The sequence below is a fragment of the Oncorhynchus masou genome, chromosome 9 (genome assembly GCF_036934945.1).
Source record: "Oncorhynchus masou masou isolate Uvic2021 chromosome 9, UVic_Omas_1.1, whole genome shotgun sequence".
NCBI lineage: Eukaryota > Metazoa > Chordata > Actinopteri > Salmoniformes > Salmonidae > Oncorhynchus > Oncorhynchus masou.
The window spans coordinates 48,554,264-48,571,268 of NC_088220.1; the positions used below are offsets into that span (position 1 = coordinate 48,554,264).

At 43.0% G+C, this 17,005-nt stretch overlaps 1 protein-coding gene across 2 annotated transcripts in view; it reads right to left on the reverse strand.

Annotated features, from left to right (window-relative positions):
- LOC135546096 (protein phosphatase 1 regulatory subunit 37-like) overlaps positions 1-17,005 on the reverse strand; it is a 65,186-nt gene that overhangs the window by 32,050 nt on the left and 16,131 nt on the right. For both annotated transcript variants that reach the window (XM_064974247.1, XM_064974248.1), the window contains exon 2: positions 2,881-2,978. In XM_064974247.1, the coding sequence (XP_064830319.1) occupies positions 2,881-2,978 (98 nt within the window). The remainder of the gene's footprint in view (positions 1-2,880; positions 2,979-17,005) is intronic.

Here is a 17,005-nt window from a genome sequence, read left to right on the forward strand (position 1 = left end):
AAAGACATACCTGAAAGCCAGATCAGTGATTTTTGCAAAAAAGCAGGTATATTTTGATAAAATAATTAAATTATTAGTGGGTGTTAAGGTTGTGGAAGACATATATTCAGCCTCGGTATAATTTCAGGAGCTCTGAATTCAATAGATTGTTTTAAATGCAGTGGATTTGACTTTTAATTATACAACAAAGCTTATTTAGAGAAAACGTCAAAACTCGAGATGCATCGCGAATTTTGAAAAAGTTTGAAAAACGCTTTATGCCTTATCGCCCAGCCCTAGTGTCCTGTGTGTGGGCAGTGGCAGCGCAAACTGCGAACATCCAACAGTTATAACATGTCCCTGCACTCCACATCCTGCTACCAGCCCGCCTGTCACTCACCCTCAGTGACTCGTCCATATGAGCTCATCCTCACCCACTGCAGATTACTACTGCCATCCCACGTTCACACACCCTGAAGCCCATTGTCTTGCTAAGACAAGACACACAACAGAGAAAGACTAACCTGCTGAGGAGGCTTTAGGAAGATACTGTGGGTATTAAACCCCGCCTATACTTCTGTATGCAAGCAAGAGGGTGTGTATTGACCATCAACAGAAGGCTATTGACCATCAACAGAATGTTGACAGTAGGCTGCTTTAGCTTAAGCGTGTGTGTGTGTGTGTGTTTGTACTGTTCAAGGGTGTGTTTGAGAAGTGTTGGAATGTCTGTGTGCATGTGTGGGCGTATGCGTGAGTGTGTCAAGGGTGGACGGATGGGTGGCCAGAGTTCTGGGGTGGTTCTTGAAGAGTAAGCACTTCCGTAAATACTCACTCAAACTTTCTAATGACACGGCACAGGAGACAGAGTCATGCTGGAGTGCAGGGGTGGCTGGGCAGGTAACCGTGGCAACTTACAGTAGGAGGGTCACACACTCCCCCTCTTATGCTACTTATGGCTGTGCCTCGGTCTTGCTCTTAATTTTCATCCATCAATACATTACTAATTCCATCTGTGATTGCTCTCTTTACAAGCAAATATCATGGTATCAATGCTGCATTGGTTGACCGCTCACATGAACGGAAAGGAAAAAGACTACTGGACAATATAATCACAGCGATAAGCCAAGTACAAACTGGCAAGGTCCGCGTCATAATCGGTTATCCAATCATGAGCCCTCCCCCTGTTCTGCCCTTCACAGGTTTCCCCATTCATTCCTGTTCTGTCGCCAAGACAAAGGGAAGTCTCTGCATAACAGGCTTTCGACTGAACGATCCCAAACAATGCCCACTCACGCATTAACAAGTTTGTGTAGGAAAACACGCACACGAGCGAGTCACCGGTGTGTGTGTGCGTGTGTGTGTGTATACTGCTCAAAAAATAAAAAGGGAACACTAAAATAACAGATCCTAGATCTGAATGAATGAAATATTCTTATTAAATACTTTTTTCTTTACATAGTTGAATGTGCTGACAACAAAAATCACTCAAAAATGATCAATGGAAATCAAATTTATCAACCCATGGAGGTCTGGAGTCACACTCAAAATTAAAGTGGAAAACCACACTACAAGCTGATTCAACTTTGATGTAATGTCCTTAAAACAAGTCAAAATGAGGCTCAGTAGTGTGTGTGGCCACCACGTGCCTGTATGACCTCCCTAAAACGCTTGATCATGCTCCTGATGAGGTGGCGGATGGTCTCCTGAGGGATCTCCTCCCAGACCTGAACTAAAGCATCCTCCGAACTCCTGGGCAGTCTGTGGTGCAACGTGGCGTTGGTGGATGGAGCGAGACATGTCTCAGATGTGCTCAATTGGATTCAGGTCTGGGAAACGGGCGGGCCAGTCCATAGCATCAATGCCTTCCTCTTGCAGGAACTGCTTACACACTCCAGCCACATGAGGTCTAGCATTGTCTTGCATTAGGAGGAACCCAGGGCCAACCGCACCAGCATATGGTCTCACAAGGGGTCTGAGGATCTCATCTCGGTACCTAATGGCAGTCAGGCAACCTCTGGCGAGCACATGGAGGGCTGTCCGGCCTCCCAAAGAAATGCCACCCCACACCATGACTGGCCCACCGCTAAACCGGTCGTGCTGGAGGATGTTGCAGGCAGCAGAACCTTCTCCACGGCGTCTCCAGACTCTGTCACGTGTGCTCAGTGTGAACCTGCTTTCATCTGAAGAGCACAGGGCGCCAGTGGCGAATTTGCCAATCTTGGTGTTCTCTGGCAAATGCCAAACGTCCTGCACGGTGTTGGACTGCAAGCACAACCCCCACCTGTGGACGTCGGGCCCTCATACCACCCTCATGGAGTCTGTTTCTGACCGTTTGAGCAGACACATGCACATTTGTGGTCTGCTGGAGGTTTGATTTCACAGAAGTGTGATTGACTTGGAGTTACATTGTGTTGTTTAAGTGTTCCCTTTATTTTTTTAAGCAGTATATATATATATGAACAATTTAAAACAGTAGAGGCATTCCCTAGCAGGTCTCAGGAACTGCTTATTCTTAGGGATTAGAGCACACATGACCTTGCAAACAGAAAAACAAACATCAACAAACAAGAAAGACACAGCACATAAACCCCCCTGCTGCTGTCAGCAAAGCCCAGCTAGCAACATGACAATCCCCATAGTGGGTGTGAGTGAGCTGCCCCAGCAGGGTGGTTTGAGATCTGGTGATGTTTGATTGTGTGCCAGGAATCTGGTACCAGATTTCGATGAGGTGGTGATGGAGTTGGGGATTTAAAGTCCAGATGTAGGCCTAATCTAGCTCTACGACAAGACTCTAAAGCCTGAATGATGCCCGGTGTTTCAGTGCTGTTATTAGGCTACTGAAGTAGTGGCATGGAGAATTTTTATTTTATCTATATCTGTGCGCGTTTCATTCAGGTTTACCTGCATCTGTTTGAGCACTTTGGGTATGAGTTTACAGTTGAGTTTCACACAGGCCTGTCTGTAGGCAGCGAGAATCTCATCCACCGTCACATTCTGGGCTGAAAAACAAGAGTCAGAACAACAAGGTGAGACACATGATTACACACACACACACACACACACGTGGCCTGTTGATGACATCAGTTTGCATCACAGACATTATAGCACAGTACGATTGACAACACAATGACATAACTAGAAAATGGGAGTGTTATGTTCTCACCTCTTTATAAAACATTTGCAGCAAGTGAGTTAAAACAGTCCAAAAAAATGCAGAGATTTCACACATTGGCTGAGTGAGTCATAAACAAGTGGCATTTTGAGACAGTAAGTATATGGGATTTGCCATCTCCTTAACAAATGGACAAGGAACAAAGCCAATCGGATCCACTCTCTATAAAATGGCTGGTGTCAGTGTTCAGACTGCGTCGGACTCATCAGTGGAGAGAGGGGCACAACATGGAGACCCCCGCAGAACGAGGGAGAGCGCGGTGTGTTGTTTTGGAAACTTTTGAAAGTCTATTGAAACATTTCTTAATAACTAGTTACCTTTTGTTTTTGGATCCCGCGATGTGGTTTGCATCATTACGCGGGACTGCTACTATCTGTCCAGAGATCCTGCCGACCAAGGCTGGGTCTGAGGAGCTGTTTGGCATAGCAACTAGCCTAGCTGCGAAGTAGCTAGCAAGGTTATCTTGAGGGCTTGAACGCAGCCCACAATGTGGTTCGCTATTGTGGCTGGGACAGCAGACATTCCTGAGCTTGTGGCTGTCTAGATCCCTGCTGTTTGTGGTTTTTAATCTTCCCTGTGACATGCCCTGTCTGGAACTGCGTAGAGTAACAGCATAACAAAGTTTGCTACAACGACAAAAGCTAAAGCGGGCGGGAGTACCGTTGAGGACAGTGGCATCGCTCTATCACAAAAAAATATATTAAAAAAATAAAGATTTCTACAAGCAGTTGTTACAACAAGAAAATAACTTCCAAGTCCTGTGTCATATACTGGTGCAGTCAACTTATAAAATAATGGACGACCTGACCAGAGGTCCAGAACCTGAAGATTGCAGTTCTTCAGGGTCAGCTCGATGAGTATAAACAGGATAACGGCAAGTTGGGACAGCAATCTGTAAGTCATTAAGAGAGGACATCAGTACTGTATGTGAATCCATGATAACAATAACAATCAAGGCAGAACATGGTTGTGGACAGAATTGCAGAATCTCCACGAGACCTGGACGGAGTCTGAGGACAAAGTGAGAGAAATTCTCTCTGAGAAACACAGGAAGATTGAAGTGGAGCGCGCAAAGGGAACTGGAAAACACACCACCCAGGTGACAGGCCCAGGGCGATAGTGGTAAAGTTCCAGAGGTTCAAGGACAAGGTAGCTGTTCTGGAAAGAGCCAAGAACTTGACAGGAACATTTATCTTCCTCAACGAGGACTATGCGGACGCTGTGCGCCAGAAGAGGAAATAACTGGGGACATTGCTTATATCCACTATGACAGGCTCATTGTCCACCCTCCCAAAAGCCTGGAAGGAATTAGAGAGACAAGCCTATTGGTTCATAGCTTCAACCCCACAGCACACGCACACATATATCCCTGTAATGCTTAGAGAATATATTATGTCAAGTGTTATTGGCACATCTAAAGCCTTTTCTTTTGGGGTGTTGCTATAGGCCACCAAGTGCTAACAGTCAGTATCTAAATAATGCTTCTGAAATGCGATGTAAATAGAACAAACATGAATATTGCCTGGTTTTCATCTAGCTGTCCACTCAAGAGGAAGCTTTTCACTGTAACCAGTGCCTGTAATCTGGATCAGGTTATTAATCAACCTACCAAGGTGTTTACAAACACTACAGGAACAAGATCATCCACATGTATTAATCCCATTTTTACTAATACTGTAGAATTTTAATCTAAAATTGTATCTGTACCCACTGGATGCAGTGATCACAATATAGTGGCTATATCCAGGAAAGCCGAATTCTGAAAACTGGGCCTAAAATAGTGTATGAGAGATCATACAAAACATTTACGTGGATAATGTTTTACATATTTGTTTATCTGATGTGATTAATAAGGAGCATCCAGATGCTGCACTTGATGAATTTATGAAATTGCTTCTTCCAATTATTTATAAACATGCACCTGTTAAGAAATGGATTTCCTAGCCACCGTGCTTCTACACCTGCATTGCTTGCTGTTTGGGGTTTAAGGCTAGGTTTCTATACAGCACTGAGATATCAGCTTATGTAAGAAGGGCTATATAAATACTTTTGATTGATTGATTGTAGAAAGACAAATTCAAATCAGTCTCATCGAATCAGATGGCTTATTCATCACAAAACCATTTGATGTTGCCTATTATTTAAATTGATTCCTTCATTGGCAACTTAGGCAGGAAGTGCAGACAACAAACAGTGAGCCATCATACTCATGCATAAAAAAATATTAATGAAAGAAAAGTATTGCAAGTTGGAATTTTGTAAAGTTAGTGTGGGAGAGCTAGAAAAATTATTGTTATCGCTCAATAATGACAAACATCCTGGCATTGAAAACTTAGATGGAAAGCTACTGAGGATGGTAGCTGACTCTATAGCCACTCCTATCTGTCATGTCTTTAATCTTAGCATAGAGGAAAGTCTTTGTCCTCAGGCCAGAGGGAACCCAAAGGCATTCCACTACCCAAGAGTGTTAGAAACAGTTGAGGCTGCTTTAACAGCAGACCAATCAGCTTGCTGCCAACTCTTATCAAAACAATGTTATTTCTCTGTAAACAAATTAACAGACTTCCAAGATGCTTAAGTCCTCAACATGTACTGCACTGACACAAACTACTGATGATTGGTTGAAATCAATTGATAATAAAAGCCTTTGACATTGACGATAACCTGCTGTTGTGAAAATGTATGTGTTATGGCTTTTCAACATCTGCCATATCAGAGCTATCTAATAGAACTCAAAGGGTTTTCCTAAATGGAAGCTTCTTTAATGTCAAACATGCAAAGTGTGGTGTTCCTCAGGGCAGCTCTCTATGCCCTCTACTCTTTTCTATTTTTACCATTGACATCAAACAAACCATGCGTTTCCATGTAACTGATGACTCAACTATATATGCATCAGCAACCACAGCTAATGAAGTCACTGAAACCCTTAAAGAGTTGCAGTCTGTTTTGGAATGTCAACTCGTAATAAACTGGTCCTGAACATCTAAAACTAAGAGCATTGTATTTGGTACAAATCATTTGCTACGATCTAGACCTCCGCAGAATCTAGTAATGAATGGTGTGGCTGTTGAACAAGTTGAGGATACTAAATGACTTGGTGTTACCTTAGATTGTAAACTGTCATGGTCAAAACATATAGATTCAATGGTAATAAAGAGAAGTTGTGCTTTTATGACACTGCACTTACAAAAGCATGTCATGCAGGCTCTAGTTTGGTCTTCTCTTGATTATTGTCCACTCGTGTGGTCGAGTGCTTCAAGGAAAGACTTTCCCCAGAACACAGCGGCACGTCTTGCTCTTCATTGTAATCAGAGGGCTAATATAACTACTTTGCATACCAGTCTCTCTTGCCTAAGAGTTGAGGAGAGACTGTTTCTTATAAAAAGAAGTGATGCAGTCAATGTGAAATTCTAAATTGCATAGTCAATTTACACACAGCTGACTGACACACCCAGATAAGCCACCAGAGGCCTTTTCAGTCACCAAATCCAGAACAAATTCAAGAAAGCGTACAGTATTATATAGAACCATTATTGCATGGAATTTCCATCTCATATTGCTCAAATGAACAACAAAACTTTATTTTATTTTTTTAAACAGATAATGCAACACTCCACTAGGCTACATGGGGCGGCAGGTAGTCTAGTGGTTAGAGCGTTGGACTAGTAACCGAAAGGTTGCAAGATCAAATCCCCAAGCTGACAAGGTAAAAAAATGTCGTTCTGCCCCTGAACAAGGCAGTTAACCCACTGTTCCTAGGCCGTCATTGAAAATAAGAATGTTTTAAGTGACTTGCCTCATTAAATAAAGGGAAAAAAATAATAAGCCTCACACCCCTGGACTTTTTCCACATTTCATGAATTAAGACAGCATACATGCACACAAACTAAGTTTCATTTTTAAATTAATGTAGTTCTGTCCTTTATCAAGGAATGTTCTGTTTCATGTTTTGTGTGGACCCCAGCAAGAGTAGCTGCTGCTTTTGCAACAGCTAATGGGGACCCTAATAAAATACCAAATACCCCCAAGGTGCCCCTGTACTGCAGATTTCTAAAGAGTCCACCGTGTGTGTGAGACCGACTGCCTCCCAATACCATCTCGCTCAGAGCTAACTCCTCAGATGACTGAGGTGCAGATTTATTCCCATTGTTTCAGCTCAGAGAGACTAATGAGAGAAATGCAGACAACGGGACAGGGGTAGAGGTGGGTGCGCGCACACACACACACAATGCATAAAAGGTCTGATATTTTGTGCTGCCATTAGTAGTTTGGCAACTTACGCTAAAGTGAGACAAATTGCCTCCTCTCTTCGCTTCCTCCCTCTCCTTTCTTCCCCACCCTTCATTTGACTTCTGCCTCTTCCTTCTAACCCAGCCCCACTCATGAGTGACAGGCCAGTCATCCCTAGCCCGGGTGCCAGTCAGTCTCCTGCCAACTCCAAATGGAATATGTTTAGCTTGCCAATGAATCACGCAAAAGCACAAACAGACAGGGGACCAGGCTAAGGATTGTGTAAGGCGGTGAACGTTGAAGATAAAAACGCAATGCATACAGACTCCGCGTGGTTTGACTCCATACAGTATGGTTCAACCACAGACATTCAGGCGCTGCATGGGCATTTTCATAGTGTGGGATCTTAACACATCAAGTTTTTTTATATGAATCCACAACAAAGATAACACTGTGTCCTAGTGGCTTCTAGGAAACCTGAGGCTTTAGTCAGTCTAACCCATTCATGGTCAAGTGACAATGTAATAATAGCAATGAGTCGCCAGGGAATATCCCACAATTAGGCTTACTGGGTCGACGTGTGTGCTTAAGAGAGAGAGATCATGTGTGCGAACAAGTTAGTGTGTGTGTGTGTCCATATGCACAGGGTGTAGGCCTGTGTGTGTGGGTGTGTAACAGATGTTAGTCTGTACAGTGCACAGCGCGAGAATGAGAGGGTGTGTGTGTGTAAGTGATCTGCTAGTGGGAGTCACATACTGTGGCTTTGTCTGTCTGCAGTAGAGACAACTATTCAGTGTTCCCCAACACACACACACACACGGCTGTCTGATCTGCTCCAATCACAACCCAATTAACTCATGACCAGAGAGCACCACCGGACAACAACACTGTGTGTGTGAGAGAAAGAAACCCACCTTATAGTTCAGGTGTTAGCTTCTCTCTGAAGCATGTAATCAAAACAGATAGTCAATTTCCAAACACCTATAACCCACAGTCCTCCTCTTCCTGTGCCAATTCTAATGACCTGCAACTGCAGGCAGATAGAGTCAGGCCATAGCAGCAGAACTAAAGCTCTCCTGCAGGCCAGACAGGCCCAGCCAGGGATCAGTACCATGAGGCTCTGCCAGCCTTCAGACCCAGAATGAAAGAACAGCCTGGCAGGCTGCTCTAAAGAGCCCTGGAAAGCACATAAACAGAGCTGCGCTGCCTATGCAACACACCTACCGCTCAATCACACACACTGAGCAAAAGGTTCAGGGCATCAGGTGTTAGGCCTTGGCTGGGCTATATCAGGACTGATGAGGATACGGCAGAGCGGACAACAGAGGGACAAGGCTTTAAAAAGCGGTCAAAAACAAACTGTGTCTGAAGAGAGGGCGAGTGAGTGCATTGTGTGTGTGACAGAGCGAGAAAGAAATAGTGTAGGCTACGTGCGTGTGCACCCAGACCTGTTGATCCAGGAGAGGCTGGATTGTATTAGAACCACCTGGCTGGACATCCAGGGCAGGCAGCAACTCAATAATCTCCCGTCTCTAAATACAACACAAAAGTCTCTTGTAAGATCTCAAACTAACAGAGCTCGAGCATCTTCCCTTCCAACCAAATCTCTAGAAGCAGGATTGTGAAATGACTGTCACGATCCCTCCCCCTCAAATTAAGACCATTCTTTTGCCATCAACGTCACACCCAAAAACACATTCAACCTCAACATAGAACATATCGCTTCCATTCTAGAAAGTGAAGCCTAAGTGAGATTCGAACTGAGGTACATGTCAGCTCATGTCAACACACTGTGTGTGTGTCCTTGAGAGAATTTGGTCTAGCTTGCAGTGTTGTTGTAGAGCAAGAGTGAGCGTAAACACTTTCTGGAGGAGGGGATAGAGAGAAGTGAGGCGCAGGAAGAGAGCATCATTCCCACAGCCCAGAGGTGGAGAAACTCCGCTGGTTCTCACAGCATGCACACACATACAACATTCTGGAATATTCATGATCACCTTGTTACCTACTCTCAGTACAGTGGAGCGCTAGGACTCAGCAAGTAAGGACCTAGAGTTGGAGTGGGAGAGTGTTCCGTTGAGAGGCCAGGGGCCACACTGCGTACCATATAGATGCCTGGCCAGGTACAGCTCAAGGTCAACAGAAGCAGGGAAAGACTTGCAATACAAGCTACAGGGCCATAAATTCTGGGCTGCTCCCCTCCCCCAGTAATGTGTGGGTTTTACTGCAACAGCACTGAGCACTAATTCACCTTTAAGCACCACAAACCCTACTGTATGGAGAGGGGTGGGTGGGTGGGGGGCTGTATCACACAATCCCTGGGTCTAAACTAGACTCCTAAAACCAACATACAGTTTGAAAGGGAGATGCTGTCTCTCTGAGCTCTGAGGACAAGCCAAACGCACCATTTTATCTCTCCTTAAATTACACAAATTTGCAGGCATCAGGCACAAACCAACACGTACTGTCACTAGGATTATCTATTGCCGACATCAATAACTTGTTTGTACGGCACCTGTGGGGGTTCGTTAGCACTGTTGTGAAATAACAAAAGAAATTGAATGACAATCGATTTTCTTTCGCATTCCTTTTCTTTGTTTGGCAGATTTGGGTTTATTTAAATATATCCCATCAGGAACAATGTCGCCTAAACCCTTCACCACAAATGCAGGTATTTGAGCCATTGAACCATATTTTATGAGCTCAAGTAAATGTTCAACAGACGGTCCCTGATTGGGCTACACGCTATAAACAATGACAGAATTCACCTCAGTGGTGAGCTGGTGGCCAGGCGAGGCGTGGACAAAAAAATATGAGAGAACCTGTACAGTCTGTCTCTGGGGCTGCTATGCGATTACAACACTACTGCAGGTATTGGCCAGCCTTCATTAAGCCGCCATGGAATGCACAAGTTCTCAAGTGCTGCTGCAGAGCCTCCGCTCCCAGCTCCTGAGCTTAGCTTGCTGATTCCTAATCAATCGGGCCGACAACACGAAAAATGAACACTAGAAAAGCCTGGCCTTGAGGGACCCCGCGAGCAATTGACAAATATTTTGGACGTCAACACTAACAGTCTAAAAAAAAAAACATCTCATATATGCCATTGTAAAAATAATCATTTGGTTGTGTTTACTAAGCTCTTAGGTAACAGAATATGAAAGAAAAACTAATAAATGCTATTAGAAATATGTTATGTAGAGTGCCTTCAGAAAGTATTCTCACCCCTTGACTTTTTCCACATTTCATTGTTATGAATGGAATGAAAATGGATTATTTTTGTAATTTTTTTGAAAGGTTCATGAAAAATAAAACACTAATATATTTTAATGAGATAAGTAAACAACCCCCCCCCCCCCCGTGTCAATACACCACAATGACATTTGGCAGCAATAACAGCTGTGAGTCTTTCTGGGGAAAGTCTAAGAGCTTTGCACACCTGAGGCCTCATTTATCAATCATGCGTAGGCACGAATCTGTGCGTATACCATGCTTGTAATCATTTCCACTCGAGGTGTGAGATTTATCAATATGAACACGTTTGCTTGAGAGTGAGCGTAACTTTATGCACAGCCATGACCATGAGTATGCAGTGCCAAGTGGTGGAATAAGGAACTTGCTTGTCAAGGCGTGGAATGGGGAAAATATGTTGAACATTTGTGAAATTGAGAGAGTAATAAAATAATTTTTTCAATTTACCAAGAAGTTGTTCATTTGCTGTATTGGACTTGTTAATGGGTGAAAGTTACATATTTCAAAAAAAATACTTTTGAATTTTACGCGCTGCCTTTTCATCGGAATGTTGTCGAGGGGTTCCACTAGCATTCCGCTAGCCTGCCCTAGAAAGGGTAATTGTGAATTCATGGAACATATAGTGATATATAATTGGACCACATCAGTGCATATAAAGTACAGTCATTTGTTGAATTAGTCACGTGTGAAAGTGAGACTACTCTTGGGACTTTTTTGCAGAAAGTACAGATTGGTTTTGGGAAACGATATCTGACGAGCCAACCTCAAGATTTTTGCGAGGATGAAAGACCGACTTCAAAAAGGCAAACATGCCATTCCGGTGCTATCCACCCTTGGGTGTTTGGCAACATGCACTTCTCAGCTGGAATCTCTCAGCCCCCAATGAGCCAATGTTTTGGAGGCAATCATCAGCAAAAAGAACAGTAACATACAATTTTTTATACACCATCGCAAGAGGGCTTTCTTTGCCATCAATGGGTTCACAAATACAAACAGACCAATAGATTGCACCCACATCGCCATAAAAGCACCAACCCAAAATTAGTTTTACCATGTGAACAGAACAGGCTTCCACAATGTGGAAGTGACAGGTTATGTGATGCGCAAAAGATGCTGCTGAATGTGCTGGCAAGGTGGCCCGGTGGAATGCACGACTCGTTCATTCTGCAGAACAGCCAATGTTGGCCTTTACGCCTCCAGGAGGGAGCTGTTGAGGATGGATGGTTTATGGTCCTCAAAAATAAAAAAATGTTTTACTGGTCAAGCCACAACTGAGCGAAAAACATTTTGGCTGTACTCGTCTCATCCTCTGACAATAGCACCTCTATTTCAGTTGCTGAAAAGTGATTGTTTTCTACACTTTTTTGTTTGCGCCGTTGTCTCTCTCACGGTATGGCGTTTCATTTTAAAAGGGATCATTTTGAAGTGCAAATAGCCAAGGTCGTGCACGATCACCGAGGCTGAGAACCATTGGTATTTATCAATGGTTCTCTTCTACCGGTGTACGTATGACTCTCGTGGGATTGTTTGATAAATCACGCTTTTTCTGTGCGTACGAACATACTAGATCGCACGTAGTATTTTACAATAGTTTATATACAATATTGATAAATGCCCATTCATTTTTAAACTGCCAAGTTGTTTTTGAATCTGCCAGATTCCAGCCTTGCTGAAACACCCCCAGATCATCACCGATCCTCCGCCAAATTTCACAGTGGTTGCAAGACACTGTGTCTTGTAAGCCTCTCCAGGTCTCGCAAATTGAAATTTGGTGGAGGATCGGTGATGATCTGGGGGTGCTTCATCAAGGCTGGAATCAGGCAGATTTGTCTTTGTGAGAGACCTGTGAATCAAGCCACGTACAATGTTGCCCTGGAAGGAAACTTGCTTCCGTCTGCTCTGACAATGTTCCAACTCTGAGGATTGGTTTTTCCATCAGGACAGTGCTGCATGCCTCACAGCCAGGTCAATCAAGGTGTGGATGGAGGACCACCAGATCAATCTCCAGACCTGAACCCCATTGAAAACTCTGGAATGTGATCAAGAGGAAGATGGATGGTCACAAGCCATCAAACAAAGTCGAGCTGCTTGAATCTTTGCACCAGGAGTGGCGTTAAAAATCACCCAGCATCAATATGAAAAGACTGATGGAGAGCATGCCAAGAAGCATGAACGCTGTGATTGAAAAATCACGGTTACTCCACCAAATATTGATTTCTGAACTCTTCCTAAGTTAAAACATTAGTATTGTGTTGTTTAAAAATGAATATGAACTTATTTTCGATGCATTATTCGAGGTCTGACAACATTGGATCTTTATTGTTATTTTGACCAGTTGTCATTTTCTGCAAATAAATGCTCTAAATGACAATATTTATTTGGAATTTAGGATAAATGTTGTGAGTAGTTTATAGAATGAAACAAAAATGTTAATTTTACCCAAACACATACCTATAAATAGTAAAACCAGAGAAACTGGTAATTTTGCAGTGGTCTCTTAATTTTTCCAGAGATGTATGTTTGAATTCTATTTTTTTCTGAACAGTCTTTTCACTCTGTCAGTTAGGTTAGTATTGTGGAGTAACTATAATGTTAACCCATTCTCAGTTCTCCTTTAAAAAACAGCCATTAAACTCTAAAACTGTTTTAAAGTCACCATTGGCCTCATGGTAAAATCCTTCAGTGGTTTACTTCCTCTCCAACAACTGAGTTTGTTGATATAAACATCCAAAGTGTAATGAATAACTTCACCATGCTCAAAGGGATATTCAATGTTAGCTTTTTTTATTTTTACCCATCTACCAATAGCTACCCATCATTGGTAGGCATTGGAAAACCTCCCTGGTCTTTGTGGAAGAATCTGTGTTTGAAATTCACTGTTCAACTGAAGCACCTTACAGATAATTGTATGTGTTGGGTACAGGGATGAGGTAGTCATTCAAAAATGATTAAAACACATATTTCACAGTGAGTCCATGCAACTTAAATGACGAGTTAAGCACATTTTTACTCCTGAACTTATTTAGGCTTGCCATAACAAAGGGGTTGAATACTTATTGACTCAAGATATTTGAATTGTCATTTTTAATTAATTTGTAAAATTTTCTAAAAACATAATTCCATTTTGACATTATGGGGTATTGTGTGTAGGCCAGTGACAAAACAAATAATTGAATCCATTTAAAATTCAGGCAATTACACAACAAAATGTGGAAAAAGTCAAGGGGTGTGAATACTTCCTGAAGGCACTGTACACCATCAGAGACATTGCACCATCACTACACTGTCTCTCCGGCAACACACTGTAGGCCTATATGGCAGTGTACAGAGGTGAATGAGAGAAACATTATAGGGGAACAAGGGAGGACGGGAGTAATGAAAAACGGTATTGGCCACTGCATCATGGAGAGGACAGGACTGAACGAGTGAGGCAGGTAAGGTAGAAAGAGATGATAGGGAAGGAAGGAATGAAGGACGGGAGTAAAGAAAGACTTGGATGGAGACCGAGGAGCTCTGCTAAACCCTGCTGACAGCACAAAACTCAGCAGAGCGAGCCAAAAGGTGGAAGGAGAACAAAGAGGGTAAGCAGATATGTGGAAGTGAGACAGAGGTGAAGAATGGAGGGAATACAGGCAGGCCACTGAGAAAGAGGGTAGAAGGTAGGCAGTTCTACTGAGGGTGCGGCATAGAATTAGCCTAGTAAATGTTAGACATTTTGCCCTGATCCCTTTGCACTAGCTAGCCTGGTTGGTAGAACTAGAACAAAAGCACAAGCCTAAAGGGAGTACAGTCTCCTAAGAGTCTTCAACAAGTGCGGGACAATTTGGCTTGGCATATGAAGAGGACTCAAACAATTAGAAGCCATTAAAAAGTGAGCCCTGGTGAAACAGGCAGAACCTGCTCGCTTCTCCTGGGGCCTGAACGGAGAGGAGCAATCCCTATTGAGTTAATGGTCTGGGTAGGGCAGCAGGGAAGGGGCCAGTCTAAATACAATGCTCTGGGCCAGTCTTGGTGAGCATTTTATATTGTGCAGTAGTTATTTACTCAGAAACCTACACCGCCTTCAGAAAGAATTCATACCCCTTGACTTATTCCACATTTTTTCTGTTACAGCCCAAATTCAAAATGGAATAAACTGATTCTCTTACCCACCCATCTGCACACAATGCCTCATGACAAAGTGAAAACACGTATACATATTTTAAGTATTCACAGCCCTGAGTCAATGCGTTAGAAACACCTTTGGCAGCGACGACAGCTGTGAGTCTTTCTGGGTAAGTCTCTAAGAGCTTTGCACACCTGAATTGTACAATATTTGTACATTATTCTTTAAGCTCTGTTAATCTGGTTGTTGATCATTGCTAGACAGCCATTTAAGTCTTGCCATAGATTAAGTCAAAACTAACTCTGTCACTCAGGAACATTCACTGTCTTCTTGGTAAGCAACTCCAGTGTATATTTGGCTTTGTGTTTTAGGTTACGGTCCTACTGAAAGGTTAATTTGTCCCCCAGTGTCTATTGGAAAGCAGAGAAAGAGGATTTCCTCTTGGATTTTGCCTGTGCTTAGCTCCATTCAATTTTTTCGGAAGGAGAAAAAAACTCCCTAGTCCATGCAAATGATAAGCATACCCATAACATGATGCAGCCACCACCATGTTTGACAATATGAAGAGTGGTACTCAGTGTTGAGTTTGCCCCAAACCCAACGCTTAGTATTCAGGACAAAAAGATGAGTTGCTTTGCCACATTTTTAGCAGTTTTACTTTAGTTCCTTCTTCCAAACAGGGATGCATGTTTTGGAATATTTGTATTCTGTACAGGCGTCCTTCACACTCTCATTTAGGTTAGTGTAGTAACTACTATGTTATTGATCCATCCTCAGTTTTCTCCAATCACAGCCTGGGACGGCAGGTAGTCTAGTGGTTAGAGCGTTGGACTAGTAACTGAAAGGTTGCAAGATTGAATCCACGAGCTGACAAGGTAAAAATCTGTCGTTCTGCCCCTGAACAGGCAGTTAACCCACTGTTCCTAGGCCGTCATTGAAAATAAGAATTTGTTCTTAACTGACAAAATAAATTTAACCATTGGCCTCATTGGTGAAATCCCTCAGCGGTTTCCTTTCTCTCTGGCAACGGAATTAGGAAAGACACCTGTATTTTTGTAGTGACTGGGTGTATTGATACACCATCCAGAGTGTAATTAATAACTTCACCATTCTCAAAGGGATATTCAATGTCTGCTTTGTTTTATTTTTACCCAGCTACCAAAAAAGGTGCCCATCCTTGCGAGGCATCGGAAAACCTCCCTGGTCTTTGTGGTTGAATCTGTGCTTGAAATTCACTGCTCAACTGAGAGACATTAAAGATAATTGTTTGTGTGAGGTACAGAGATGAGGTAGTCAATCAAAAATCTTGAGTGAATCCATGCAGCTTTTTATGTGACTTGTTCAGCTACTTTTACTGCTGAACATATTTAGGCTTGCAAAGGGGTTGAATCCTTATCAACTCAAGACAGCTTTTTAATTTTTTAATTTTTTAAATGTCGATAAACATAATTCCACTTTGACATTATGGGTTATTGTGTGTAGTGACAATCTCAATTTAATCCATTTTAAATTCAGGCTGCAATAAAATGTCAAGGGGTGTGCATAGTTTTTGAAGGCACTGTAAAGGTAATTTAAATCAGTCTAAACAAATCTGACCTTTATGCTGACAGGAATGCCTCCTTTTACCTCTAGATACAGTCTACATTGTGCCACTAGAGATACTGGTTAGAGTCCAGGCTCTGTCGCAGCTGGCCGCGACTGGGAGACCCATGGGGCAGCGCACAATTGGCCCAGCGTCGTCCGGCTTAGGGGAGGGTTTGGCCGGCAAGGATGTCCTTGTCTCATCGTGCACTAAACATTTTTTTTTTTAATCCATGGCGGGCCAGGCGCAGTGCACGCTGCCACAGTCGTCAGGTGCACAGTGTTTCCTCCGACACATTGGTGCGGCTGGCTTCCGGGTTAAGGGGGCATTGTGTCAAGAAGCAGTGTGGCTTGTGTTTCGGAGGATGCACGGCTCTCGACCTTCGCCTCTCCCGACTCCGTACATGAGTTGCAGCGATGATAGAAGACTAAGTACCAATTGAATACCACGAAATTGGGGAGAAAAGGAGGTAAAAACATATTTTTAAATACAGCCTACAGTTCCCTATTGAAAATTATAAGTAGTATTAGGAGTATGTTTACGCTACTACTGCTTTGGAGGGGTTTACTATGCACAGCAAATGCAAAACAAGCTAGATGCAGACTTATTAATGAATCCAAGTGCAGTCTGACAAGTTCTCCCTGCGTGTTAATCTCCCTCAGTCTCTTGTTGACAAGGAACAAAGTGCAAA